The following is a 26553-nucleotide window of genomic DNA, read 5'->3' on the forward strand; positions in this document are numbered from 1 at the left end:
GTTCAACACTCTGGGCGCTTATATTTTGGACGACCAATACAATATACCCAACTATTTCACTCTTACAAATGGGGTCAAGAACAACATTATCGACCTCAAACACACCGGCAGAATTCACAAATCAAAAGATATAGTCTTGCCAAACCAACTCAACAAGATAAACCACATAGCTGTTGATATTGGGGGTTCTTTGGCAAAAATTGTCTACTACAATCATAAAAAGAAGACCATCAAATTCTACAAAATCGAATCTTCTCTAATTCCATCTTTTTTCTTCTTTCTCAAAAAATTAATATCTTCTCTTGAAAATGACGTTTCTTTTGAATCCAACTATAACATCAATAACAGCCAAAACATCTCAAATCCTAATCAACAGTTTAAAAACAACTCCATAAATATTGCAGCCACTGGTGGTGGTGCTGTTAAATTTGAAAAATTAATGTCCCAAGAATTGCTTTTATCAAACTATGATGATCCTCTTTCTGCCAGATCTCATAACAAATCTCATAACAAATCTCCATACTTGAGAGCCTTTGATGAAATGGAATGTCTCATAGTCGGTTTAAATTTTTTAATAAACAATATTCCCGATGAAATTTTCATATACGATGAATCCTTGAAAGATATATCCGATTACGATCTAAAAAGAATTCGCTTTATTAAATTCCACGAATTACTATCCTCAAAATCCTCATTATCTTTGAATTCTCCACTAGACTCCTCAATAGATTCTTCCTCTTCTCTTCACTCAATATATCCCTACCTATTGGTTAATATAGGCTCAGGTGTTTCCATGATAAAAGTCACTGGTCCAAAATCCTTTGAAAGAATCGGTGGTTCTTCCATCGGCGGCGGAACTTTATGGGGCCTATTGTCTTTATTAACAAACGCAAAGTCCTACGATGATATGCTACATATGGCCTTAAATGGTGATAACGCAGGTGTTGACATGTTGGTTGGCGATATCTATGGCACTGATTACAATAAAATTGGCTTGAAATCAACAACAATCGCTTCAACTTTTGGAAAAGTTTTCAAAAAAATAACTGGCCAAGTTAATGGCGGCTACGATAATAACGATGAAAGCGTCTTTGACAGCGAATTTGACTCAAAAGAATCCTTATCTGTAAATAGCACTTCTTATGATGATGATTACTTCAATGAATTTGATGATCTGACCACAGAAAATAACCACAACAATCATAACGACAACGACAACGACAACGACAACGACTTCGATAACGATTATGACAATGATAACGACTCCATTTCAAGCTCTATTTCAATGTTCGATCCACACCCTCTTCTATCTGACAAATCAAAATCCTCCAACCCAACAAATATTTACGAAAGCGATAAAATTTATCCCTCTCTATCCCAGTTCAATAGACTTTCCCAATTCAAACAAGAGGATATATCCAGATCTCTACTATACGCCATTTCCAACAACATTGGTCAAATATCCTACCTACACGCTGAAAAACACAATCTAAAAAAAATATTCTTTGCTGGCAGCTTCATACGAAACCATATAATAACTATCAGAACTCTCAGCTACGCCATAAACTTTTGGTCGAATGGCAATAAAAGAGCCTATTTCTTAAGACATGAAAGCTATTTAGGCAGTCTTGGTGCCTTTTTAAGTCAATATGACTAAACCCACTCATTCATCCATGCATCTGCTTGTTAATTATCTTTAAATATCTCTGTTTTGCTTGTTTAATTGCTATCTAGACTCATTCCATTACCATTACCATTACCATTTTTCTTTTTCTTTTTTTTTTTAATAGCTGGACAATAAATAACTTTCCAATATAGACCAAAGCCAAAGACAGAAAAAGACTCTGTGTTCCGTCCCACTGGTTTTAGAACCAGAAAAGGAGCACCTCCACGCTTGGAGAAGGATAACTGTGTGCAAATCCTTCCTTTTGCTGTGTTTTGCAAACCCACACTGGATCATTATCTTCTTCTGTACCGAAACATTCCACTGCCCACCACGCCCATCTGAACCATCTTCTCGTTCCAATCAAAATACCATCCCCTGGTTGATCATGTCTGATCCTTCTTTAGCCTCCTCAGAAAAAATCCAAAAAATCCACCAAAACCCAACATCCCAACCACCAATCCGCCATACACATTTCAAAAAACAATCTCATATAAACCAAAGTTTACCCAGTAGTGGCATTCCCTCAATTGATGGTTCATCTATTGCAACTTCTTCTACCTCAAGATTAAGCAGGCCTCTTCTTGGTAATCGCAGTAGTTCACCATCACACACTACTGCTGCTGCTAAGTCTACTAATTCTCCTGAGCCCAAAAACAACATTTCTACTCTTGCACAAAATCATAAAAACCCTGTTTCACCAGCTCCCAAAATAAATTCAATTTTCTACACCAAAAGCAGTCTTGACTTTAATTTCAGTTTTAATAATATTCCCAATCCCCCTCCACCAAAAACCACCTTGAAAAAATCAAATTCCATAACTACATCTTCTTTTTATCTTCGAAATGTTAAAACCAAAAATAAATATTCTCATTATAAAAGTCGTTCTTCACTGTCTATAGTCTATACTCCTGATAGTAATGCTCTATCCGCTGCTCAGTCAATTGCAAGCTCTCAGAGTCATCATCCAAAGACACCCAACAACCCCAAAGACAAACGTTCTTCGAATCCACTACAAAGAGTTAATATGAATATTGAAACTAAAAAATTATTAGAAAGAACGAATAAATATTCATTTTTATCAACCAATAAAAACACACTTGCATCTTCAAATACCAAAAACTTTGAGTTTTCTTCTAAAAATCAAAAACCACCATCAACTGCGCCTATCGAATATGCCTTTACTGGTGCGTGTGCAGCTTCAAAAAATGTAAAAGATTTGAATAAATATGACCGAAACCAGAATTATGATTTATCAAAATATGATACCAAGATACTAGATCAGGCTAAAATCTTAGCAGATAACACCATCAAAAACATTGAAAGCTCCAAAATAAACTTGTTTGGCAACAGTAAACTTAATTCCCACGCTATACTGGTCGCACAAGAAAATGCAAGATTACGGAATATCAACAGTAATTCTGGAACAATTGATGTTGGTGGAGGGTTGTTGGTTTCTGTTGATGATATAAACGATGTTGCTAGAAGAAACGTCAATCCTGTTTTGCAAGAAATAAATAGAAAAGCAGACGAGCAAAGGAGACTGGATTTAAAGATCATCGAAGAAGAAAGATTAAAAAAACAGGAAAAAGAAAGATACAAAAAAGAACAAACTGAAAGAGAGCACAACCAAAGAAGGCAGGAATCACTTTTAAAGCTGGAAAGGAAAAAACAAATTCAAAATCAAAAAGAAGAAGATAAATCCAAAATCACTAATTTATATGAGACCAAAGCTGCTGAACTCTCAAGACAACATGCTATATTATTCAACTTGCAAAAGAAAGAAGAAGATTTATTAAAACGATTAAAAGAAGAAAAAGAAATAACTCTAAAAGGCTATGAGACAGTTGAAAGTGAACTAAAAATGCAAAAACAAATAGAGTTACTAGAATTCAAGAACAGTCTTGATTTTAAGAAATCAAGTTTTTCTACACTCACTGGTTCGCCTGATCCCAAAGGAAATGTTGGAGTGTTTATTGAAGATTGGTAATGCAGTGTTTTTAATTATATAATTTTTATTTTTATTTTTATTTTTATTTTTTTCTTTTTCCCTCTTCAAGTATATTTTTTTCTTTTTCCCTCTTCAAGCATATTTTTTTCTTTTTCCCTCTTCAAGCATATTTTTTTCTGTTGTATATCTTGATTCTAAAATCTTATTTTCTGGTTGATGGAGTTTTAATTTTTTGCAAAAATATATGTATTTTCACAATAATTTTTGATGCACATTATGAATTTATATATATATATATATATATATATATATAAATAAGTAAAAATAAATTAAGGCAAATAAAAAAAGTAAAACATATAAAAAACAGATGTAATTAGAAAATCCAAGTACGATTCTAATTCAATTGGGTTTAAAGAGGGCTTCAAATTAATTTTCAAAACCAAATAGTATTTAAATTTTGTCTACAACATTAATAACATATTTTTCACCAGAATTTTTTCCATTCTGAATATCATCCAAAAGTTCTGAAACTTTATTCAAACCTCCAGGTACTAAAGTGACTGGAATATGTTTAATGGTTCCGTCGATGACATAGGGCTGGATATACTTGACAAAAGAAATCAAAAACTCTCTGATTTCTGGCCTCGCAGGAAGTTTAGCAATTCCCATATCAACATCATAACCACCAGCCCAATAAAGGAAAGTAATAGTGAATTTTACATTTGATTTTCTTTCATTTTCTGGAACATCATTTTCATTAAGGAAAGTCAATTCAATTATATGGACAGGCAAAGTATCAGAGGCTATAGCATTGCATTGAACAACGGTTTGATGGTTAGCCACACCATCAATGATGTAAGCTAGCTTATTATTAGTGTAGGATTTAATGTTTTGAATGACGTTTTCGTCATTATAATCAAATAATTTATCAGCACCCAAAGACTTTAAATGAGATTCGTGTTTTGATGAAGCTACCACAATAATTTCGGAAAAGACGTTAAAAATTTTAGCCAATTGAATAGCACACTGACCAAAAGAGGTTGCACCACCCCAAATTAATAAAGGTGAATTGACTTTTTCAGTTGGGATCTTGCGGAACATTTCAAAGCCTATAGCCAAACCAGCAGTTAACAAGCCGACATTGATGGAAGAAGCACCTTCAAAGGTTGTAATTGGACCACCAGGAACATTTTCTCCATTTAATTTCAAACCTTTGGGGTGTTTGAAAGTCAAATTAGAATCCAATACAGCATATTCTGCAAAGGCACCATTGTTTGGAAAAGCCCTTGAACATCCATGGACCATTGAGAAGACGTGGTCGCCGACTTTGAAGGAACTATTCTGAGCAACTTCCGAACCAACTTCGACAACTATACCGGAAAGATCGCAACCAATGACTGAGTTGATTCCAGCCATTTTGTAGGCAACATGCTTCCAGTCAGTTGGATTTCCAGCAGCAGATACAACTTTGACAAGAATTTGGCTAGGACCCAATTTTCTGACAACTGGCAACGATTTAATGGAGCATTTGAAGTTGTCATCACAAACAGCAGCTAGTTTTGTTTCTGGAATAGTAGACATTTTTGGGTGAGTATGAATGTAGTAGAAAGTCAATTAAGTAGGGTTGGGATTGAGTAAATTAAAAAGTGGATATCAAATGCAATTGACACAAATTAATGATAGAGAAAACAAATATCAGAAACTTGAGGATATAAGAGTATATATACAAGCTTGACAACTTACGATGATCATTGCTTATTAATATGGGGAGATTTCCCTTGAGGTTCACGGAGCAATTCAGAAAAACGGTCCGTTCCTCAGAAGCCCACTGAATCGATCTCTAGGACTATTACCTCCATTTGATGGTGGAAAAGATACCTGCTGCTTTTGTTGTTCCACCAGTGTGCTCTTGCTGATGTGCCCAACTATCCGAAATCGCCTGGGGATCTCCTTGTTTGAGAGTTTCGGCGAGGCACCTTCCGCTTGGGAAAACAAACAATGTCACGTATTCCTCAAGAAGCCTGAAGAAACCAGCTGCGACAAGGAAATACATCTGTCATAAAAGACCCAGCACAGAAAACACCCCAAATATTCCCACAACATAACGTAGAATATATGGATAGAGTGATGCTGGACCCTCAGGACTGGAACCTTTTCTCCCCTGCGCTCTGATGCGCTGCCTGCAGTCTCTCGCTGGGTCGGTTTATGGTTACCCGTTTATGCACCATATAATGGTACTTTCAACATGAGCTGAGTTTTCATCTACACTTGACCTGCTAACCACCAATATTTGCTAAATGTTGAAATAATCCCTTAATTTTGATGAAAAGAGATAAATGAATTCATTAAAAAGGAACGCTATTGACACACCAGATGACGACATTTCATTACTAAAAAAGAAAATCAAGCTCAACCAGGGCGCCCAAATTGACATCGCTAATTTTACCACAGATCAAACCAACAAGCTGAACTCCAATGAAGATCTTGATAAAAATCCGGACAAAAATCTGTCAATTGATAAAAATGACCTGCGGTTGAAACAGGGCAGCAGCAAAAGCGATTCAAAAACAAACAGGAGAATGGAATTGGAAAAACAAATTTTTGTCGAACAGGTTAGTGAAAAAGACTCAGAAAATAATATTCCATTTAAATTAAACCTTCCCGACAGCGAGTCTTGTTTTTATAAAGAAAAACTAGCTGCTATTGAGGATAAAGAAGGGAAAATCGAATTTAAAGTCGTCAATAATGATGATTCTAAAGAGAGTTTATTGATATTAACGGGCTTGAAAAACCTCTTTCATAAACAACTTCCTTTGATGCCAATAGATTACATATCGAGATTGGTCTTTGATAAATCTCACGTTTCAATTGCCTTGATTAGAAAACCCTTAAATGTATTTGGCGGTATAACGTACAAGCCCTTTGAATCAAAAGAGTTTGCCGAAATTGTATTTTGTGCTGTATCCTCCACTGTGCAAGGTCGAGGTGATGGTGCACTTTTGATGAATCATTTAAAAGACTACGTTGTAACAAACTCAAAGATTAAGCACTTTTTAACATGTGCTGATAATCAAGCTGTTGGCTATTTCCAAAAACAAGGATTTTCGAAAGAAATAACATTGGACAAAAAACGATGGGATGGTTACATCAAAAACTACGAAGGGGTTACCTTAATGCAATGCTCTATTTTGCCTAAAAAGTTTAGATATCTTGATGTAAACAAAATTCTATTACTACAACAAATTGCAATCATTCAAAAAATTAAATCTTTATCTACTTCATCAAATATTATAAGGCCTGGCTTGAAAATCTTCAAAACAAATCCCACTGCTAAATTGGATCCTTTATCTATACCAGGGATCAAAGAAAGTGGTTGGACCCCTGAAATGGAAGCCTTATCTCAGATTCCCAAACGTGCTTCTCATTATCAAGATATGGATGAACTATTAAACGAACTACAAAATCATCCTTCTGCTTCTCCATTTTTGGTTCCAGTCACTACTGAAGAGGCTCCAAATTATTATGATGTTATCAAAGAACCCATGGACCTACAAACGATGGAAAATAATTTCGAAAATCGAGTTTACGAAAAATTTGAACAGTTTGTTTATGATGCCAGATTAATTTTTAACAACTGTAGAAAATTCAACCAAGGTAGCGCTTATTACATTAAAACTGCTAATAGACTTGAAAAGTTTTTTAATGAGAAACTAAAAGAAAGAGGTTATAGTGAATTTATTAATTGAGCTTATTCTGCTTTGCTGAACTAAACTGTTCTTTAAAGGATTATAGAAATATAGCTTAAATTAACATTATATTCATTATAGAAAATGTCTTTTAACACATAATAAAAATAACATACATAGTGATATTTCAATGAAAAGAAATGAACAAACAAACTGAATTACAAAAGTACAATCAAAACAGTAAACAAAACTAAAATAAGGAAATTATTGGTAATCTGGTGAAGACGACCAAATATTAACTGTAGCCTTCTTCAAAGAGTCTGTTGCAACTGCTAAACCATCAGGAGATACAGAAATGTGGCGTATATCACATTCTCTCCCATCAATCTTGTTAATTATACAACCTGTTAAGGTGTCCCAAACAAGCCCTCCAATTCCATCAACAGCTGTAAACATTAACCTTCCTGATTTTGAAAAGCTGATATCCATGATCCCGTCGTCATCAGTAGTTGAAGCTATCGATGCTGATGATGGTGAGGCATTGTATCCATAGCTGGTCCCGTAATTTTCAGATACTGGCGAAATGTCCATGTTAAACTTGTTTATTTTGCTAAATTCACTATTAGCAGGTGAATTTATCAAAAACTTATCCAACTCAACAGATCCAACTCTGATGTCATAGAAATAAATGCTTTTCAAGCTAGTTCCAACCGCATAATAATTATCTTTTGGAAGAAACTTCAAAGAAGTAACATCATTGAATATATTTCTATTATTGAAAGGATTGTACTCTAATGGAATTGATAATTTTGCAATGGACGAAGGACTTCTGTGATCGTATATTTTTATTGAACCGTTAACACCTCCAGCAATGAACAAATTTCCATTCCTAATTCCCCGGTCTCTTATGTTTGTTGTCACAGCTAGTATTTCTGAAAGATTCTGTTCGTATGTTCTTACGGCTATACTTTTATTTATATCCCATAGATGAATATTCTTGCTCGAGGTTGTTAATATTGAAGAATCATCAAGGAATTCACATGTTTGTATTGAGCCATCCTTGTCCTGGACAGCCAAAACAGTTAGCAATGATGGTGAAGTAAATAGGGTAGATAATTCGATGTTATTTTGTCTGGGTTCGTTTGACTTGATGTGGTTATCATAATTGATAGATCTATTGAAAATAGATTCGTAGTCAGGTAAGCGAAATATAGAACACCTATTATCTAAACAGCCAACAGCAATTAACCTTGAGCTAGGTGAAATATCGCAAGAAATAGTATATTCTGTTGAATTTAATTTTAGTATTCCAATTTTCAATCCAATAGTTGCGTCCCAATAGAGCATTTTGTGGTCGCAATCAGCAGACAATAAATGTCTCGAGTCTGAAGCCCATTTCATACACTGTATTTGGTTTCCATGACCTCTCATATTGTAATAATTTTTCAAATTAAGCTGATTTTTTGTTATTTTTACAAGGTTAGGCAATAAAGCAGTAACTTCTGTTAAGGAAGTATCCTTGAGACCATCTAACTTTTTGGTTATCTGCCTTTCTAGTAGCTGTCTATCATTATCTATGAGTTGAATTTTATGCTGAAGAATTTGTATTTGTTTGTTAAATGGAAGTGGAACGCTTTGCAGTTTAGTTGGTGAAACCATATTGGAAAATAAAAATAATATTTCAAGATATAACAAGGTTTTGAAATTTTGATTAAAATAAATGTCTAATGGTTATATTTGTAAACTTTGGTTTTTTGTGTATTGAAGAGACAGTCAGTCAAGAGAAAATTAATTTCCAGGTAAATAAATTTGGAAAAAGGAGAACCAAAATGTTGAGTCAAAAAGAAAAGGGTCAAATCAGAAGGAGCAAAAAAGTGTGATGTATGAAAAGTGTCAAAATGAGGTTTGAGGATTTTGTAGCCACAAAAAAGAAACTGCAAACAAGAATCAAGCGATTAGGTTTGTGGCCAGAAATGTGGAACATGGCTTGATGGAATTATGTAACTGCTTAATTTGGAAATGTTGCTACATAAACTCTTTTTGAAGTACTTTTTGACTTCACATATATATGTTATAGAAACATGGATTCTGAATATCAGGTATTATTATTTACAGTTCCAGAACTATAACCTTCTATTTCTGCTAAAATATTCACCAACCCTGTCTGGTTGATCGAAATAGATGTGCTCAAATTTCTTCTTCAATTCCTCCCACGTAGGTCTGTTTTTTTCTTCTTCTCTCGAACCTCTTTCAACCAAATCTTGAACTAACCAGTTTAATGCTAAAGGATGTATACTATAAACAGGTTCCAATTTAATTCTTTCTTGTTCTTTACTTTGAACAACATCCTTTGATTTTCCAGCAATGGAAATGGCCTTTTCAATAGAATCCCCATACGTTTCACTGCTGATATTATGAGTTTTATCATCAATAATCAAACTTTTACCGATTTCTAAATTTTTCAATACTTTGCCACCACTCATGTGAATAACATGGGTTGGCCAAGTAGATAAACCATCGAATATGTGGGTAGCATAAACAATACAGCACTTCCGAGTTAGTGTTTCCTTTTTTAGAAATGCTATTAATCTTGCTCTCACTAGGACATCTAGGTCAACTGTCACCTCATCCAATAACAATACGGTCCATGGTTTTAGTAAACCCATTACCAATTGCACTCTTCTCCGTTCGCCATCACTAACATTGTTCATTTTCCAATTGAGATTGATATCTAGCAATTCAATTAACTCATCCCTTTTTTCGGGAAAATTGTCACCGCCAACAGAGTTGATTAACAATAATACAGACATGTCTCTTCTAACCACTGGATTCGATGCCCACTCAGTACCCAAGTAAGTGGTTATTCCTTGGGCATCTGAACCGCCTCTAAAAGGATCATAGCCTCCTATTCTAATTGAACCAAATTTTGCAAGAGTTTTTCCAGCTAATAAACGCAATAATGTCGATTTTCCAGCACCATTAGGACCTATAAGCAAAGTTCGAGAATTCCATGGTAAATTAATGTTGACATCTGCTAGACCAGTTACGCCGGTTGAAGGATAAATGTATGTTAGGTTTTCAGAAGTGATACCAAGATCAGCAGCATCTTTACCAGACTTATTATCAACACTCATTGCTTAAGTTGGGACTTGCTATATTCTTTTCTCTTAGTTTATGGTGAACTGAGCGGCTACTTGTATATTTGAGTAGAAGGAAGAAAACTCGAATAGACAAATTGAGAGCGGTGTTTTTCATTTAGCATGTGCAATTCAACCACTGTTAGAACATAGGAGTTATTATTAGACAAAGGGCAGTTGAAGCAAACAATTCTTTCTTTACAAACCAGTATACCATTATTAATATGAATAAAGCTGATTTATAATTAAAATTGCAGAATGGTTTTTTGGGGTTATTTGTTTGTGTTTAATTTCAACAAGGTCGTAAGTAACAACGTGTAATATCTAGAGTGCTTAATTATTTCTTTCTCCTAAACAACAAGATCATAGATATACATGTTTTGAATTAGTTTGTTTTCCTTGGTGCAAATCTTGGTTGAATAAAATTTCGTTTTAAGTTCTCATATCATAATTAATCCTCAAATACGTTTATTTTATCATCAAATTATGAAATTTTTAAAGAGAAATACAAATTCTTTTTATAGAAAGACTCTTGATTGTAATTAATTATAACTAATTGGGAGTAAAATTAAAAATTTAATTTAAAAAAGTATCAAAAAATATAAAAATCAAACATACAACAAAAAGACTATGAAAACATTGCTAAAGCATAAATGGTATAACTAGTATAAATAGTGGAAACTATTTATTTAATAATTGGTAAGCAGCAGTTTCAAATTCTTGAAAAGCGGATAAACAATTTGGATCATAAAATGGGAAAAGTTGAGCAGCGAAAAAACCAGCTATACCTTTCTTGGGATCAACCCAATAATACAAGTTGGTCAACCCTGCCCACATAAAGGAACCACTTGATCTGCCTGTAGGTAATTCAGAATCAATTCTTAACCAGTTAGCGGTCCACGTTTTTGGTACACCAGGAGCAATTTCAACAGGATTAGATAAATTTGGTTGAGAAGCAGGCAATGGAACTATCTCCAAACCTTTAGGTAATAAAGAAGCAAAACAGTAATTTTGAATTGTTTCAGGCTTTAGTATTTGACGGTTTGTGGTGGGTGATTTACCATTGTGTAAAAATATCTCTAAAAATTTCAAATAATCTTCAACTTTACCAAATAAACCATGGCCTCCACAATGGAATTCAGGAACGGCTGGATGCAATTCGGGCAAAGCAACTGTTTTCTTAGTTTTATAATCTCTTTGATGAATTGAAGTATGGTTACTAAAATGCTGAGGAGTTCTAATAAAAGTTAATGATTGAATATCCAAGGGTTCAAAAATATACTTTTTAAAATATTGATCCAAAGTTAAGCCACTGACATTCTCAACTACTTTACCAAGAAAATCAATATTAGATCCATATTCCCATTGAGAACCAGGCTCGAAATTTAAAGGGGTGTCAAATTCTTTCCAAGTTGAGGCCAAGATATTTGGAGAACCAGTTTTTTCTTGGAGTTTCTTATAATTTTCATTGAAAAATGCATATGCAAAACCAGCAGTATGGGTAACCAAATGCAACAAAGTTGGTTTTGTTTTGGGGGCCGTTAGAATTGGATTTCCGTTTTCTTCAAAACTGGACAATAGTGTTACATTTTTCAATTCAGGAATATAATCTTCTACCAAGTCGTTAATTGAATGGATTTTACCGGATTCTAGTAATTGTAGAAAGGCAGTGACAGTAATGGCTTTTGTGGTTGAATAAAAAGCGACAGTGCTATCATTTGATACTTTATCGTGAGGATCAGAAAGCGACTTGGCACCAGCGGAGCCCAAATATACTAAACCTTTGCGATTATCAACAATACCGGCAATAATACCTGGAACAGGATTTTCAGATAGGGAGGTATATTTCTGCAAAATTTGATCAATTGAAGAGGCAGATACTGAAGTTGAAGCCATATTTGTGATTGGAAAATTTATTACTTGTTTGCAATTATCTCATGAAAAGAGACTACGAGCTATGAAAGCGAAAAGAATTTGTATTAATTTATACCCATGGTGAAATGTGGGAAATAAGTGTTTCTTTTTAGGTGGAAGGTTGAAATCTGGACAAAATGAAGAGAATTGGCAATTGAGAAGGTGGGGATGGTAGTGTTGTTTGATTTGGATGACTGTTACTTCCTCCATATGAAAGTGCTGTTGAGCATGGACCAATAGGAGCACAGAAGCTGGATTGAGTTGGATTATATTAGGCTGCTGCATATATGTTGAATAAGGGACCTTTTGGGAAGAAAGTTCGAACAACCCTGGAGGTTCATCCCAAAGCTCTTGAGTTATCGGAATCAGAACGTGAACAACAATCACAGCACAGGTCTATCTTACAAACCTTAAGCATTCTTATTGTTGTGATATTCCTTGTTGTATACATCCATGTAGCAACCCAGCTCTGTGGCGTCCACCGCCAGGCGACCGAGCAGTGAGTTTGCAACATAGTTGGACGGTGCATGCACAATGCTGTAATGAATGCACTAATACATGCACTAATACATACATACAGTTCCATAATGATGGTTCTTTGGTACCTGCGGGCTGCTTCTTTACGCGCCCCATGAGTGTGGGAGGTCCGCACCTGCGCGGTCTGCTGCGGGGTTGGGGCTCAAATAGTCGACGCCGATGTGTCAATCCTAGCTTTGACGTCTTGGGCTCTACGAAACTTTTCAGAGGATCTCGGTCATCTTTTCCAAGCTCCGAGCACAACTCCTTCAACTCCATGTCTTCACTGAAGTCCGATCATTTTGCAGCTCTGTTTTGGTTATTGGTTATTGGTTATTGGTTGTTGCTCGCTCATAAGTAAAGATAAAGATGACATTACTATCTTCACTTTTCAAGTCGTCTGGCTGAGAGTTGTGCTGTGTTTTCTGTTTTTTTTCTTTCCCCAAACTGAAATCCATTCTCCACTATCTTCCGAAAAATTGGAAGCATGCATTCACAAAAACACTATTTAGCTACACCATCATTAACTTCATTGCTCGAAGATCCGATTTTGTGTTTATCTTCGGATGAAATATCTTAGTTTTAGCTGGATTCTATTCTTTTATGTTTTTCACCCAAACTTATATATATCTCTAAAGATAGCCCACATTTTTCGTCTTTCCATATCTCTCTTATCATCAGCTTTTACTAACCAGATAATTACTTTAAAGCAAAACCAATTCTCAATTTCAATCAATTCCCAATTTATCTTTTGATATTATCATTTATTGTCTACTTTTTGCATCATGACTCAAACTTTTGATTCTTCAATTCCCATTTATGATGTTTGCATTTTAGGCGCCGGCTTTAGTGGTGTCAAGTTATTACATGAGTGTCGAAAGAGAGGGTTAAAAACTCACATTTATGAAGCCTTGGATGATTTAGGTGGAACTTGGAGGAAAAATAGATATCCCGGTGCTAGGGTAGATAGCGATATTCCAGTTTATGAGCTAAATATCCCAGAGGTCTATAACACCTGGACTTGGTCCGAAAGATTTCCCGATTGGAGTGAATTAAGGAAGTATTTCAATCATGTTGAACAAATATTGGATTTGAAAAAAGATATTGATTTTAATACTTTTATTAGTCAGGCTCAATTTGATAGAAAATCAGGTTATTGGTATATTGAGGCTTCGGATTCAAAAAAAAAATGTTATGCTAAGTTTTTTTTGCCATGTGTGGGTTTTGCATCAAGACTTTACAAACCTGACTTTAAAAACTTTGACAGATTCAAAGGGAAGGTTTATCACTCAAATGAATGGCCGGAATCTGATGTCGACTTGTCAAACAAGAGAGTTGGTTTAATTGGCACAGGTTCAACTGGTGTACAAATCACCCAAGAGGCTGCTAAAGTTGCATCTGAATTATTTGTCTTTCAAAGAACTCCCAATTTATGTTTACCAATGGGACAAGTGTCCAACCCAGAAATTCAAAAAAATAAGAAAAATTATTCAAAAATATTAAACAGCAGATTTGATAGTTTTGGCGGTTTTACCTTTACTTTTGTTGATAAAGATACCTTTGACGATTCTTCAGAAGACCGTCAAAATTTTTACCAAACATTGTTTGATAGAGGTGGCTTCAATTTTTGGGTTGCTAATTATAAAGACATCTATTTTAACCAAAAAGCAAACGATGAGGCCTACCACTTTTGGAGAAACTCCGTTATCAAAAGAGTTCATGATCCAAAAACTGCTGAGATTTTAGCCCCAAAGATTCAACCTCATCCTTTTGGTACAAAGCGTCCCAGTTTGGAACAAGATTATTATGAACAGTTTAATAAACCAAATGTTCACGTCATCGACATTAAAAATGATCCCATTTATGAATTCACAGAAAACGGGTTGAAAACAAAGGAAGGTAATGAATATAAGTTTGATATTTTAATTTTAGCTACTGGTTTTGATGCTGTCACAGGTTCTTTTAAAAATATCGATTTGAAAGATGCTGACACTGGTAAGATACTACGTGATAAATGGGCTGATGGCTGCAACACTTATTTAGGTTTATCTATCAATGGTTATCCCAACATGTTTTACACTTATGGTCCCCAGGCTCCAACGGCTTTCGCTAACGGCCCAACTTGTGTTGAACTACAATCAAAATTCATCTTATTCATTATTGACCATATGATTCAAAATGATTTCAAGTCCATTGAGGCTAAAAAGGAACACCAACTCAATTATTCAAACAATTTGAAAGACTTTGCCAACTCTTCTCTATTTCCAAAGGCAAAATCTTGGTATATGGGGGCTAACATTCCTGGAAAAAAAATTGAAATGCTAAACTACCTTCAAGGTATTCCCTCTTATGGAAAACTTTTAAATGAGGTTTATCAAAGCGATTTTAAAGGCTACGAAATTCTCTAATAGAATGGTACTTAAATTTATCTTGTATGTTTGATTTATAAAAAAATTTGAAATGTTAGAGATTCTTAATTTTGATATAATTTATATAATTTTGATGCCTTTTGTTTTATTTCAATTTATATTCATATTTAATGATATTCTAGTTTTATGGTTATATATATAATAATATTCTTAAAAAAATATTAAATTACTCATTATGATAAATCAAAATTCAAAATTCAAAATTCAAACTAAAAAGTCAATTTATTCTAAAGTTCCTACACCAAAATGAACATAACTAAAAAAATAATATAAAATTTTGACATCATTATAAGACTAAGATATTAGATTTGATAGTTGTAGAGAATTTAGAATCTATTGCAATAAAATATTTGAAAGCACTTGTTCTCATTTATTAGACATTGACTTTTTGTTATTATTTTTTTCAAAAAGAAGAGTTGTATGTCAAATATTGAACTTAAATCGAAATAATTTTGGAAGCTAAAAATTGGTTTCTTATTCTCAACAAATCAAATACGATGATTAAAAGATCAATTTCTTTTATTTGTCTTTTCTATAAAACAAAGGAGTTGCAAGTTTTTCATTTCAGATTTTGTTGTATAATCTACTATTTAAACAAAACTTTGTTACCATGAATTCTTTAATTTTTAAAATAATGGATAAATTTCAATTGGTTTTGTTATTTGTTGTTTGATCGACAGATAAAAACAATGATTGTTTGTGCTGATAATGCAAATATATAATAATCTCATAAAATTAAAATATTCTTAGTGACGAAACTCTCTAATAGAAATGGAAGCAGTATCGAATCATAATAAACTAAATACTAAGACTATAGTACTAAATTTAGTGATCAGAAAATCAAGAAAATAATACAGCCTTTTATAAGATTTACAACAAAAAAAAATTTTCATTAAACAAGAGAAAGTTAGTTTTCGACTAGGAATTCAATTACTAAACAAGATAATTATAAAGAAGATTTATTGGGAAAAATAGCTAAGATAATAGTTCTACGACTGAACCAATACGTAAACTGCGGACACCCTATTGTCTGATTCCATCTCGAAAAAAATGCATGCTTAACATGCTTTGACTTGCAGATAGTGCGTTTAGCAAAAGCTTTGGATTGAGTTTAGCGTGGCTGCAGATTCATGTGTAACACGTAGGATATATGAAATGTCGATCTTTTATTTACTTGCAGCTTCTATTCAATAGTAGCTTTTATACAAACAATACTATATGGTGAAATCAGTGTGAGTTAATTATTAATAATTTCAATCCTCTATATCCATTTTGTCTCAACAAACTGGTTCAAAATATTATCTTAAACTACATGAAATGGAGGTTTTGCTTTTTAAATAATGTTTTTTTAACTTTAATTATAAACTATCATTATATTTACATTGAACCGTCATTCATTTACCTGTTAAATAACTTTAAATGATTTTCTTTTTGAAAATTTATTCCAGCTAAAGTTTTCCTCCACCTCATTATCTGTTTTTTTAGCACTTTTATCTAATATTAATGCTCAAAAATTAGAAATTCGTTCACTATTAAAGGGTGATATTTGTACTATCAACCGATATATATCCAGACTGCTTTCTATTATTAAAAAATAAAGCATAAATGTTGTAATTGATGGTTTTACTGTTTCAAAAGGTGAGAGACCTTAGACTTGAGTTCTTTAAAAAGGATCTTTCACTGGGACTGCAATTGACGAAGTTTGAATCACCAATTTGAATATCAAAAAATATTTCTGGTGCTGTTAATAGTTCAGGTAAGAATCTTTATATTTTAGTCAAAGGATTTAGTCTAATATCAAAATTTTTGTTAGTTGTAAAGTCAAGAAAACATAGAGTGCTTTTCGATTATGAAGTGGAACCTCTTGTCAAAGAATGAATAAGATTATTCATTTATTTTAACAACAATATTCATGGGATTCACAAACTATTTATATAATAAATATTTTGAAAAAGAAGACGAAAAAGAATAATCGGAATACTAACAAAACAATGAGTATTGTAAAGAAATACCAAGGAAAAAGTAAAAATAAATACGACAATAAATAATTTATTTAGTAAATTTTGTTGTTTAGATAGAATAAATGTAGTATATATTCAATATTGATGAAGATGAATAAAATTTTAGAAGTTTGATTAAAAGAAACTGAAAAAATAAGATAGATAAATCCTATACAAAACAAGGGGTATGAATAATGGTTGAAAAACCAGATTATTTTTTGCCTCCCAAAAATTGAGAAGCTAATCCCCCGATTAAATCAGATGAACCACTATTTTGTTGATTTTGGTTAGAACCAAAATTATTTTGTTGAGAAGAATTGTTTCCAAGAAATTGAGATGCTATACCTCCAATTAAATCAGAAGCTCCACCAGAGCCACCACCAGAAGATTGATCATTGTAGTTATTGCTATTACTATTGGAAGATGAGCCGCCACCCAAAAATTGAGAAGTAATTCCACCCAACAAGTCATTACTTCCCAGAGCGTATTTCTTTTCCTCTTCTTGTTTTTTACCACCAAAAACAGAAGATATTCCACCAAGAAGGCCTGATTCTTTCTTTTTGTTATTGTTGTTAAAATCAAGATCAACACCAAAGTTTGCTTTGAGTTTATCCTCAACATTGTCAATAAGCTGGTTCTTCATCCTTTCTTGCATGTTTTCTTGCACTTTTCCTTGAACTGCATCTAAGATACCCATTGTTGACTATTTGAATGAAAAGTATTAGGACAAACTGATAAGTGGTGTAAAATCTAGAGGAAGATAATTAAAGTAAAAACGAGCAGCGCCAAACGAGTTCGTGAACCAGACGAAGAAGAGGCAGAGAGAGGGATGAAGGGGCCCATCTGTATTTATACCATTTCGTGCCCCCAAATACCAGACTTCAGTGAGATGGACGGACAATGCCCTGAAATTGCGGCTGTTGTTGAGATGCGTCAACATGCATGCACCAGAGCCCTAGGGCTGCAGTGCTCCGGGGCAATTGAGGCTAGTGCTTTTGGGCTGGTGTTTTTACTTTTAACGGCGTTTTTGAAGGCCCTTTTGCTTCCAATGGTGCTTTTGCTACTTGTGTTGCTGAACGTTTTTCCAGAAAATGAACTCCACTGCTCAAAACCACGTGCACCGAAGAAGAAGCTCCTCCACATTATCTTCGGTTACCTTTGCTCATGCGAGATCTACCAGTCTCAGTTCTCCTACAGACCATTATCCCTCCAGAACGAGCTTTTACTCCATAGATGACTCCAGCAGAAGGTCTTTTGATGGCTACAATGATGCCAGATACAAGGCCGACAATAGCAATTTGATGGCTGGAAGAGCAAAAACCATTAACACTCTTAATCTTTTGGCAAGTGAAACGAGGTTGTTGTCAACAAATATTCTTAATGACCATGATCTGCTGACGAATACTGTTAATCCCAGCGTAAATGCATTAAACTCAACACTTCCTCCAAGTCTCTATAATTTCAGAAATAACTCTTCTGCTTCTATCACTACAACAACATCCAATTTGAATCCACACTACCAGTTTAATGTTCCTTCATCTTCAAGTATTTCAAATATTGGTTTCAATCCATTAACTCCAACAATCTCAAATTCCGTATCAAAAGACATTTTACTTAATACTCATCCTGCTGCTAATCATAATATGGACGATAATAAAACCGCATTTACGGCTGGCGAGGACATCAGAAACAACACAACAAGTAAATCAGTCAAAAACAGGAAGGCTTTACAAAAGGCCAAATTATTTGCCCAAAAAGCTACAGCTCTCACAAATCGAAAAAACTCATTGCCTTTCACTCTGAAAAACGATAATGAAACTAATAATGATTTAACTTCAAAGAATTGTAAGTTTCATGAAAACACTTCTCAAAACATTAACAATAATGGCAATACTAGCTCTGAAAAATTGAAAAAAAGGCTAACTATAGATACCTCTCAATCTTCAACTTTATCAATCGCTTCTCCTTTGAACAGCAATTTTGTTAAATCATCGACTAAGTTCAATTCAAATAATGATACTTTTAATTCCAAAATTCAAAATCCAGATTACAATAAACATCTTTTCAATCAAAAATCTTTCAATCATTCCAATAATCATTCGTATAGCTATAATCATAACCATCATCACCATATTAACTTACGGTCCAGAAAAGATTTATTACACTCAAATAACACATTTTCTTCAAGCACGTCCAACTCAAAATTGTTAACTTCAAATGGCATTACTCTATATAATTTCAACCCAACTATATCTTCATCATCAACTTTCACAAACAACAGAAATAACAATACATTTTCAAACGACTTCTTAAAACAATTAGCCTATATTCAAAGCTCAATTGACATTGATCCTCAGAATAGTACAAGTAGATTGTCATCAAAAGAAAAAGACTCGATGACAACAGATTTGATGTTTCTTTTATATGACAGCGTCATTCCGTTATTTAAAGGGGAATCTTTAAAGGTTACAATTGAGGATTTAAATAAATTGGTTGATTTATATCTCTCTTTAAGAATCGGAAATGAGGTTTTTACATCAAACGATGATGATAACACTAATGAATTTACTTTTAATAAGATTCCAAATAAACAACATATAGCTTTTGCCACTAACACTAACACTAACTCGAAAACTGTCAATCTGCAAAACTTTAAACCCGAATCTGCTCACTATAACTACACTCACAAAAGCAGAAGCAGTGTTTCCAGTAACCACACTAGTTATGGATTGAAATTTAACTCTCACACTACTAATGAAACCAATCAAAATATTTTAGGAAATTCTAAAAAGGAAAAGCAAAAGAAAAACTTATCAAAATCTGATTCTATAATGATCATGAATGATTTTCAGGATTTCATTAAGGTGGGCTTATCGGTAATGGAAAATCAATCAAATATTGACAACAAAACAAAAAAAAAGTCTAAATTAAATAAATTTTACGCCGAAGATTCATATGAAAACGATTCTTTATTTTCTTTACCTAAACAAAACAAGAGATATCAATCATCAAGAGCTAATTTAGATGTTCAACAACACCACAGTAATTCAAACTCACCACAATTAAACCTTCCTGATAACGATAAAAACAACAACACTTACTCTCACAAAAATAATTTTAATAACGTGAAGAATAATAATATTTTTAATAACATTTATAAAGGCGACTATCATCATGACAAAAAAACCCATAGTGAGAATTATACTACTTATCACACTCGTTCAAATGGAATAATTATGTCTGGTGAAAAAAATGATGAAGTAAAAGATATTCTCTATTCGGGAAATATTGATTCTATTGATCATACCAGTTTTGACAATTATAGAAACAACAGTATAAATAATATTGTCGGTAAACCCTATAATATGGATAATAACAATAATTTTAATCAAAAACAAGATATTAATGAAGGTTTTTTTGTTGATGAAACTTTAAATAAAAGAATTATTCATCCTAATTCAAATATCATCAATGGAGAAAATGATTTTGAAAACATTGAAAATAAGTTAGCTACTCTTTGGGAATTTTTTTATAATGATGTGCTATCATATCTTGAAGCGATATTTCTCCCAATTCAATTAGAGTTTGAAGGATCTGGAAAAATTCTAAATACTCCTCAATTATCAAAAAAGTTTTGGTATGAGTTATTGATACCAGAAGAAAATCTATCTATCAAACGGTTTTTATTAATTTACTTTCGGGATTTTATTGTAATTCCAAACTACGAAACTATGATTAACTTTGACAGTTGCTTCAAAAGTTCGGATCTGATTTGCAATAATTATCAAACAAATCTTATCAATGGCCAGAATATGATTTCTAAGGATACTGCTTCCTCCAAGATGATGCATGACCAATTTACCAAAAGGCTCTGTTTATTGCAATGTTTTGGTGTTTTAAGTGCAATACAAACAGGTAATACACTTCAAAGATTAGTAAAAAACTTGTTAGAAATTATCAAAAATAGAATAAAGTATGTTTAAATGTGGTCAAGATAATGTTTTGATTTCAAGACGTTCAAAAAAGTTAAGACTGCCAAATATCCAAATGTCCTTTAAAAAAGGATCTTGACATTGTTTTGATATTACCAGTTGAATAATATACTTCCAAAATAATTTACATTCAGATATATTACTAGAACTGAATATCTATATTAATTATTTTAAACCATTAAGTTTTTGGTTGGATTATTTGCTTATGTCTCTGACGGTTATCATTCTGTCAGAATTTAACACTTTTGAAAATTTTCGAATAGTTTGAGAATATTCTCCAGCACTAATTATGAAGTTTAGGAACACAGTTAAAAAAGATGATTTCGATCCAAGACATCCTGAGAAAGTGGTTGAAGTTATCGATGGATTCAGATCAACCGAATTTAACTAATCATTTGACGAATTTAAACCAACTTCAAACAAAAACAATAAAAACAGATAGATGGTATAATATTCAATTATATAATACAATTAATCATTACTTTGAGTGGCTTACAACCAATAGCTTGAAAAGAAGTTTAGAATGCAATATAATAAACGATAGGCAAAAAGAGCCGAAATCAAGAGTCACAATGGAATTCCCCAAGTAAATTTATTTGATAGAAATCACTCAAATTAAGCTCATATGAAATTACGCTAGATAGCAGATTTAATTTCAAAAGGAGGCTAAAAAAGTCTCAATTTTTGTTGGTTCAAGCAGTGAAGAATCCAAAGTATGTTTTCTAAATTTTCATTTTAAAGTATGACAGGGACAATGGTAATCATAAATTGAATAAACAAATCAAATAAACAAACTAGGATTGGAAAATAAACATGAATTATTAACATCTCGACATAGTTCTTTCAAATCTACTCATGCATTAAGCAATTAACACTTGGATAAAGTAGGAACCGGATGGAGTTACATTTGATCAATATATTCTACAGAAATGAAAACAGCAACAGAAATAACAATCATATTCTAACATTAAAAGGAGCAGCAATCAGAATAATATTCAAAAGAGAGCTCGATGCTAAAAATATTTTAATAGAAAGCGGTCAGCTTTGAAACAAAATAATCGAGTATGGCAAAGGTATATTGTTTGAATACTATAAAATTCAGACTATAAAATAAGTTGTTGTAATTATTCAGGGAGGTTTTCACTACTAGCGAGCTTTTTTTAATTAGCTTTAGGCAAATCCAATCAGCTTCTTTACCATGTATCCATTCTGGGTTGTATTTAGGTGAAGCTCCTCCTCCAAAATCTATTATTTTAACCTCATCTTTATCATTAATCTATATATTATCAGGTTTCAAATCACCATGGAAAAAGTTATTTTTATGTAAATAATTGACATCCTTTTCAATTTGATCCAGTACATGTTTGTTCATTCTATTCAAATTCTCTTCTTCAAAATATTCAAATCCCTTTCCAATAATTCTATCATTTTGATCTAAAATTAATCCAATAAATTTAATGATATTTTTATGATCTACATTATTTAAAATGTTAATTTCTTTTTCAAATACATGAACCATCCCTCTTTTTTTTAATAACTTACAGACAATATTCTGTTGAGACACTGTTCCAAGATATATATTATTTATTAATTCTTCAATTTTGGTTATATCCTCTCATAATATCTTTTTATATTTTTATCGACCATATTATGAAAGAATTTGATCTTGGCTTTGGTTGTATGTGTTTGCTTTTCGAATTTTGCCTTATGATTGCTTTTTTTTCTAGTTTATCAGTTTCTAAAATCTGCTTAGCCTAATTCAACATGTTATTTTTCTCATTGTCCTCCAGCGTCTTTCATACTACCGATATTAATAGGTGGTATTCTAGTCATCTACTTCAGAAAAGTCATCTGTAAGGCTGGAGGAATGGGTTTTTTTTTGCCGCTCATTCTTGTAATTATATGCAATTTGACAATCTCAAATTTACACTCATATGTTCAAGTAAATAATATGATGTTTATGGTTTGTCTTAGGCTACAAAGCTAAACGGTTATTAACCAAATCATTTCAAGTTATGCGAAATTGAGATAATCTCATTTTGGGGACCTACAATTTAAAGGATACAAATAGCTCACTCAAGAAATATCGTTGAAAAGCTTTGCACCAATTTCGTTAAAATGTCATAGTGTTCATGGTTCACTATATCTCTGAGAGTTTTGACACTGTTTTGCATCCAGTTGTTACAAAATGGTGAGCATTTTGAATATTAAAGACAACAATCAATGTATTATTTTATTTTTGAATTTAATGCGTTTCATTTAATTAGGTAGAAATATAGATGGGAGTTAATATTTCATACGAATGGGATCGGGGCACAGTGATTAACATCATTTTAATAAAAGATCTTGATATCTTTTATATATATATATTAGGATTTTTTGGCTGTAAATCAAGCCAGTTTAATATTGAAAATTATATCGGATCGAGATATTACACAATGCTTAAACACATCTTTTTATTTATGTTCTGATATTTTGGGCGCCAATCCCAAAAAAATTAATTTCATTTAACTCATCCTCATCTCACCTCACCCATTAGAATTGATAACGTCAAAATATTATTCCCCATTAAGTTTCCATAATGTTATTGATTCAAATTTAAATTTATTTCGATGGCTCTTGAACAAAAAGATTAACTCATTTTTAGTATATATTGACCCCCTCAAGTACAGCGATTATCAGCCAATTTAGAACATCTCAACAGGACTGAAATCAGTGATATATCTAATCATAAATATATAGTTCATCTATATCAATATCTTTATTTTTAAATCTTTTTACGTTGGCGCCGTCATATATTTTTCTAGTCCCAGCTTATATTAGATCTGAAAAAAATAATTTTACAAAATTATACAATGATTAACCCAAGCACTCTAACAAATGTGCAAACAAATCCCAAACCCATTGTCAAAATTTTAGTACAAGGCAAATTTTCAAATTCATGAATATGAAATAAAATTTAGTAAACACTAATGAAAACAATAATAGTAAAGCTGTCCAGCAAATTTGCATTAGATCCAATATATGATCACCCTGCAGAGAAGACAAAATTGTTCGGTTATTATTTAAATAATTAAAGAAATCACATTGGGAATAATCCGTGTATTGATCAGGAGTATTAATACTAACATTAAAACTGATGTTATCAATATTAATGTTAACATGCCATTTAATGATCAATAGATTTATCTATCATATGTTGCAGAGGTCAATATATCGCTTTAAAACGCATCGATAATACTGAAAAATAAAATATTTGTTAGTTATGCACTAATTCGGTTGGCGCTTAATGTTCCTATATAAAGATTTTTTAAGTAGATTAATCAAATCATTGGTTAGCAAATACTTGAAGAACTAAAAAATTAGCAGATTTAAATGAAGTTGTCAATGCTTAATATTTGAATCAGAGCTGAAATGAGTCATGAATACCAATAATGATGGCAGCTAAAGTTATCTCCAGTAACAGTCATTTTGTCGTGCCATATAGCATTGGCGGCTTCCACATAATGAGTTTGAGTATTCAATCTTTGTAGGACCTCTAATTGAACACATCATCAAATTACCAGTCAATTAATTTATCTATGCGTCTGCACAGTGCACTTTATTTAACTTTGTGTGCAAGCAAACATGAATCATGCAAATATAAAGACACATTTATAAAGATAATGGTGTTGCAAAAATAGAATGAAATTTGTACTGCCCGTTAATAATGTGAAATTGAAATATCAAGTTCGCGCGATATGCTAAAGGATGTTAAGCTGAGATAGTTAATTTAGTAGAAATTACAGGAGGACCAAAATCAAGATAAAGTTTATTTTTCTAATCATGGTAAACTGAATTGGTATATCACAGGCGATTATTGAGATGAGAATGCAGTTGATGAGATAAGTAGACAGTCATTCCACCTTTAAGCCAAAGCACTTCATCTGATGTATATATACAAAAAGAGTGAAGCAAAATGTTTGACAGAATTTTTAAAAATTGTATAACAATTGAAAGGAAATCATTTTTAAATGGGTTTGCAAATGTATTAAATGTGTGATATTTTTCAGTGGTAAAAATAGCACAGGTTCAAATTTTACGTTCATTGTTTGTTTTGGAATAATTGACGTGAAGCACTCTCTCTTTGCAAATCTCCATCTTGTAGTTTAGCAATATCATCACTAACTTGTACCAAATTCGTTTGGTACAAACACTATTATCAAAAGTCATCCACTGTATTAAAGCAAATTGATAAAATCAATGGGTTGACCAACAAAATCAGTATTACTATTGATGCAACCGATGGTATCGGTGGTTCAAAAGTTCAGGAATTGATTTATGAGAATCTCTTACTAGAACTGAATCAATCTGAACATCCTTATATTTTATTTATATATTTTTATGTTATATGTATACTCTTAACCCTTTTTCTTTAAAATTGCGTTCAATTTCTTGATAATAATTCTAAGCGTTGGAATAAACCAATAAAATTAAAAAAAATTTTATAAATCGAAATGTAATCAATATCATCAATGACGAATTACCCCGTGTGATTGTTGGATTGTATTGCAGTTATTCTATCATCAATGTTAATATCACTTGTTTCTGAAACGCTGGTTTTCCCCAAGTTTCCCTCTTCTACAGTCATCAAATTTTCACTTTGTGAAGCATCATGTTCCAGTTCATTTTCATCAGTCGTCTCTTTTAGTTGGTGATATTTCAAAGAATCAATTTTGTTTATTTCATCTCGAATTAACTTGGCAGTAAAATCCGCATCGCCAGTTGAAGAAACTTGAATGGCAGGAATGTTATCAGGAGGATTACTTTTTCTGTTTCTTTTAACAATGGTCAAGGGACTTTGAAGTTTGCTTGACTTTCTTCTACTTCTGATAGCTCTATCTTCACGGTCTAAATCTCCTGTAACTTTGTCTAAATAGACAGGTACAGGTTGATTTCTTTTTAAATAATACATCTTCCAATTTCGAGCTTTNTCTTTCAATTGAATTTGCGTTCTGTTCCTTAAATATTCAGAAGTGGTTCCACCTGCACCATGGAGCTCTAATATTTTAGCCCATCTGGGCCCAATTTTTAATAATCCGTCTTTTAAAGCAGCTTCTTCTTCTTTCGACCATGGGCGTCGAATTGAGTTTTTATTTTTTGATTTATTTCGATGTAAGTCTTTACTTTTTCCAAGCTCGCCAACACTTTGATTTGCGTAAGAAGATATTTCCCCAGAATTATTAAAATAATATTCCTGAGATTGAGAAAGAGAAACAGTAGACA

The 26553-nt window shown here is 32.6% G+C and overlaps 11 protein-coding genes across 11 annotated transcripts; 5 read left to right on the plus strand and 6 right to left on the minus strand.

The window, feature by feature from the left end:
• Positions 1-106: 106 nt before the first annotated feature.
• On the plus strand, positions 107-1642 carry CAB1 (pantothenate kinase; the record flags this gene model as incomplete). Its single annotated transcript, XM_020189877.1, has 3 exons — positions 107-441; positions 490-1126; positions 1382-1642. Coding segments are annotated over 3 exons (1233 nt in total), but the record flags the coding sequence as incomplete, so codon positions are not given.
• Positions 1643-2051: 409 nt separating this feature from the next.
• Positions 2052-3653, plus strand: ASCRUDRAFT_80422 (uncharacterized protein; the record flags this gene model as incomplete). Its single annotated transcript, XM_020194496.1, has 1 exon — positions 2052-3653. One exon carries the CDS (start codon positions 2052-2054, stop codon positions 3651-3653), a length of 1602 nt encoding a protein of 533 aa, XP_020048433.1.
• A 244-nt stretch (positions 3654-3897) lies between these two features.
• ASCRUDRAFT_75332 (zinc-binding alcohol dehydrogenase family protein) lies at positions 3898-5641 on the minus strand. Its single transcript, XM_020193024.1, has one exon. It carries the CDS (start codon positions 5193-5195, stop codon positions 4065-4067), a length of 1131 nt encoding a protein of 376 aa, XP_020048434.1. The 5' UTR covers positions 5196-5641; the 3' UTR covers positions 3898-4064.
• Positions 5642-5950: 309 nt separating this feature from the next.
• On the plus strand, positions 5951-7360 carry GCN5 (histone acetyltransferase GCN5; the record flags this gene model as incomplete). The annotated part of the gene is made up of 1 exon (XM_020191714.1): positions 5951-7360. One exon carries the CDS (start codon positions 5951-5953, stop codon positions 7358-7360), a length of 1410 nt encoding a protein of 469 aa, XP_020048435.1.
• Positions 7361-7564: 204 nt separating this feature from the next.
• ASCRUDRAFT_33645 (WD40 repeat-like protein) lies at positions 7565-8959 on the minus strand (the record flags this gene model as incomplete). The annotated part of the gene is made up of 1 exon (XM_020190448.1): positions 7565-8959. One exon carries the CDS (start codon positions 8957-8959, stop codon positions 7565-7567), a length of 1395 nt encoding a protein of 464 aa, XP_020048436.1.
• Positions 8960-9423: 464 nt separating this feature from the next.
• On the minus strand, positions 9424-10434 carry CAF16 (putative ATP-binding cassette family ATPase CAF16; the record flags this gene model as incomplete). Its single annotated transcript, XM_020190442.1, has 2 exons — positions 9424-9629; positions 9705-10434. The coding sequence occupies 2 exons, from the start codon at positions 10432-10434 to the stop codon at positions 9424-9426; spliced, it is 936 nt and encodes a 311-aa protein (XP_020048437.1).
• Positions 10435-11118: 684 nt separating this feature from the next.
• ASCRUDRAFT_33499 (serine hydrolase domain-containing protein) lies at positions 11119-12333 on the minus strand (the record flags this gene model as incomplete). Its single annotated transcript, XM_020190437.1, has 1 exon — positions 11119-12333. The coding sequence occupies one exon, from the start codon at positions 12331-12333 to the stop codon at positions 11119-11121; it is 1215 nt and encodes a 404-aa protein (XP_020048438.1).
• An 868-nt stretch (positions 12334-13201) lies between these two features.
• Positions 13202-15368, plus strand: ASCRUDRAFT_75337 (flavin-containing monooxygenase). Its single transcript, XM_020193025.1, has one exon. It carries the CDS (start codon positions 13653-13655, stop codon positions 15273-15275), a length of 1623 nt encoding a protein of 540 aa, XP_020048439.1. The 5' UTR covers positions 13202-13652; the 3' UTR covers positions 15276-15368.
• Positions 15369-17311: 1943 nt separating this feature from the next.
• Positions 17312-18136, minus strand: ASCRUDRAFT_75338 (uncharacterized protein). The gene has a single exon (XM_020193026.1). It carries the CDS (start codon positions 17991-17993, stop codon positions 17508-17510), a length of 486 nt encoding a protein of 161 aa, XP_020048440.1. The 5' UTR covers positions 17994-18136; the 3' UTR covers positions 17312-17507.
• Positions 18137-18387: 251 nt separating this feature from the next.
• Positions 18388-21279, plus strand: ASCRUDRAFT_69815 (uncharacterized protein; the record flags this gene model as incomplete). The annotated part of the gene is made up of 1 exon (XM_020191715.1): positions 18388-21279. One exon carries the CDS (start codon positions 18388-18390, stop codon positions 21277-21279), a length of 2892 nt encoding a protein of 963 aa, XP_020048441.1.
• A 4531-nt stretch (positions 21280-25810) lies between these two features.
• ASCRUDRAFT_69816 (uncharacterized protein) lies at positions 25811-26242 on the minus strand (the record flags this gene model as incomplete). Its single annotated transcript, XM_020191716.1, has 1 exon — positions 25811-26242. The coding sequence occupies one exon, from the start codon at positions 26240-26242 to the stop codon at positions 25811-25813; it is 432 nt and encodes a 143-aa protein (XP_020048442.1).
• Between the last annotated feature and the right edge of the window lie 311 nt (positions 26243-26553).

Source organism: Ascoidea rubescens (assembly GCF_001661345.1).
Source record: "Ascoidea rubescens DSM 1968 unplaced genomic scaffold ASCRUscaffold_4, whole genome shotgun sequence".
NCBI classification, from domain to species: domain Eukaryota; kingdom Fungi; phylum Ascomycota; class Saccharomycetes; order Ascoideales; family Ascoideaceae; genus Ascoidea; species Ascoidea rubescens.

What these genes read in the sequence shown, in the direction of transcription:
- ASCRUDRAFT_75332 (XM_020193024.1), bottom strand. Translation starts at nt 5,195, where the DNA reads ATGTCTACTATTCCAGAAACAAAACTAGCTGCTGTTTGTGATGACAAC.
- ASCRUDRAFT_75337 (XM_020193025.1), top strand. Translation starts at nt 13,653, where the DNA reads ATGACTCAAACTTTTGATTCTTCAATTCCCATTTATGATGTTTGCATT.
- ASCRUDRAFT_75338 (XM_020193026.1), bottom strand. Translation starts at nt 17,993, where the DNA reads ATGGGTATCTTAGATGCAGTTCAAGGAAAAGTGCAAGAAAACATGCAA.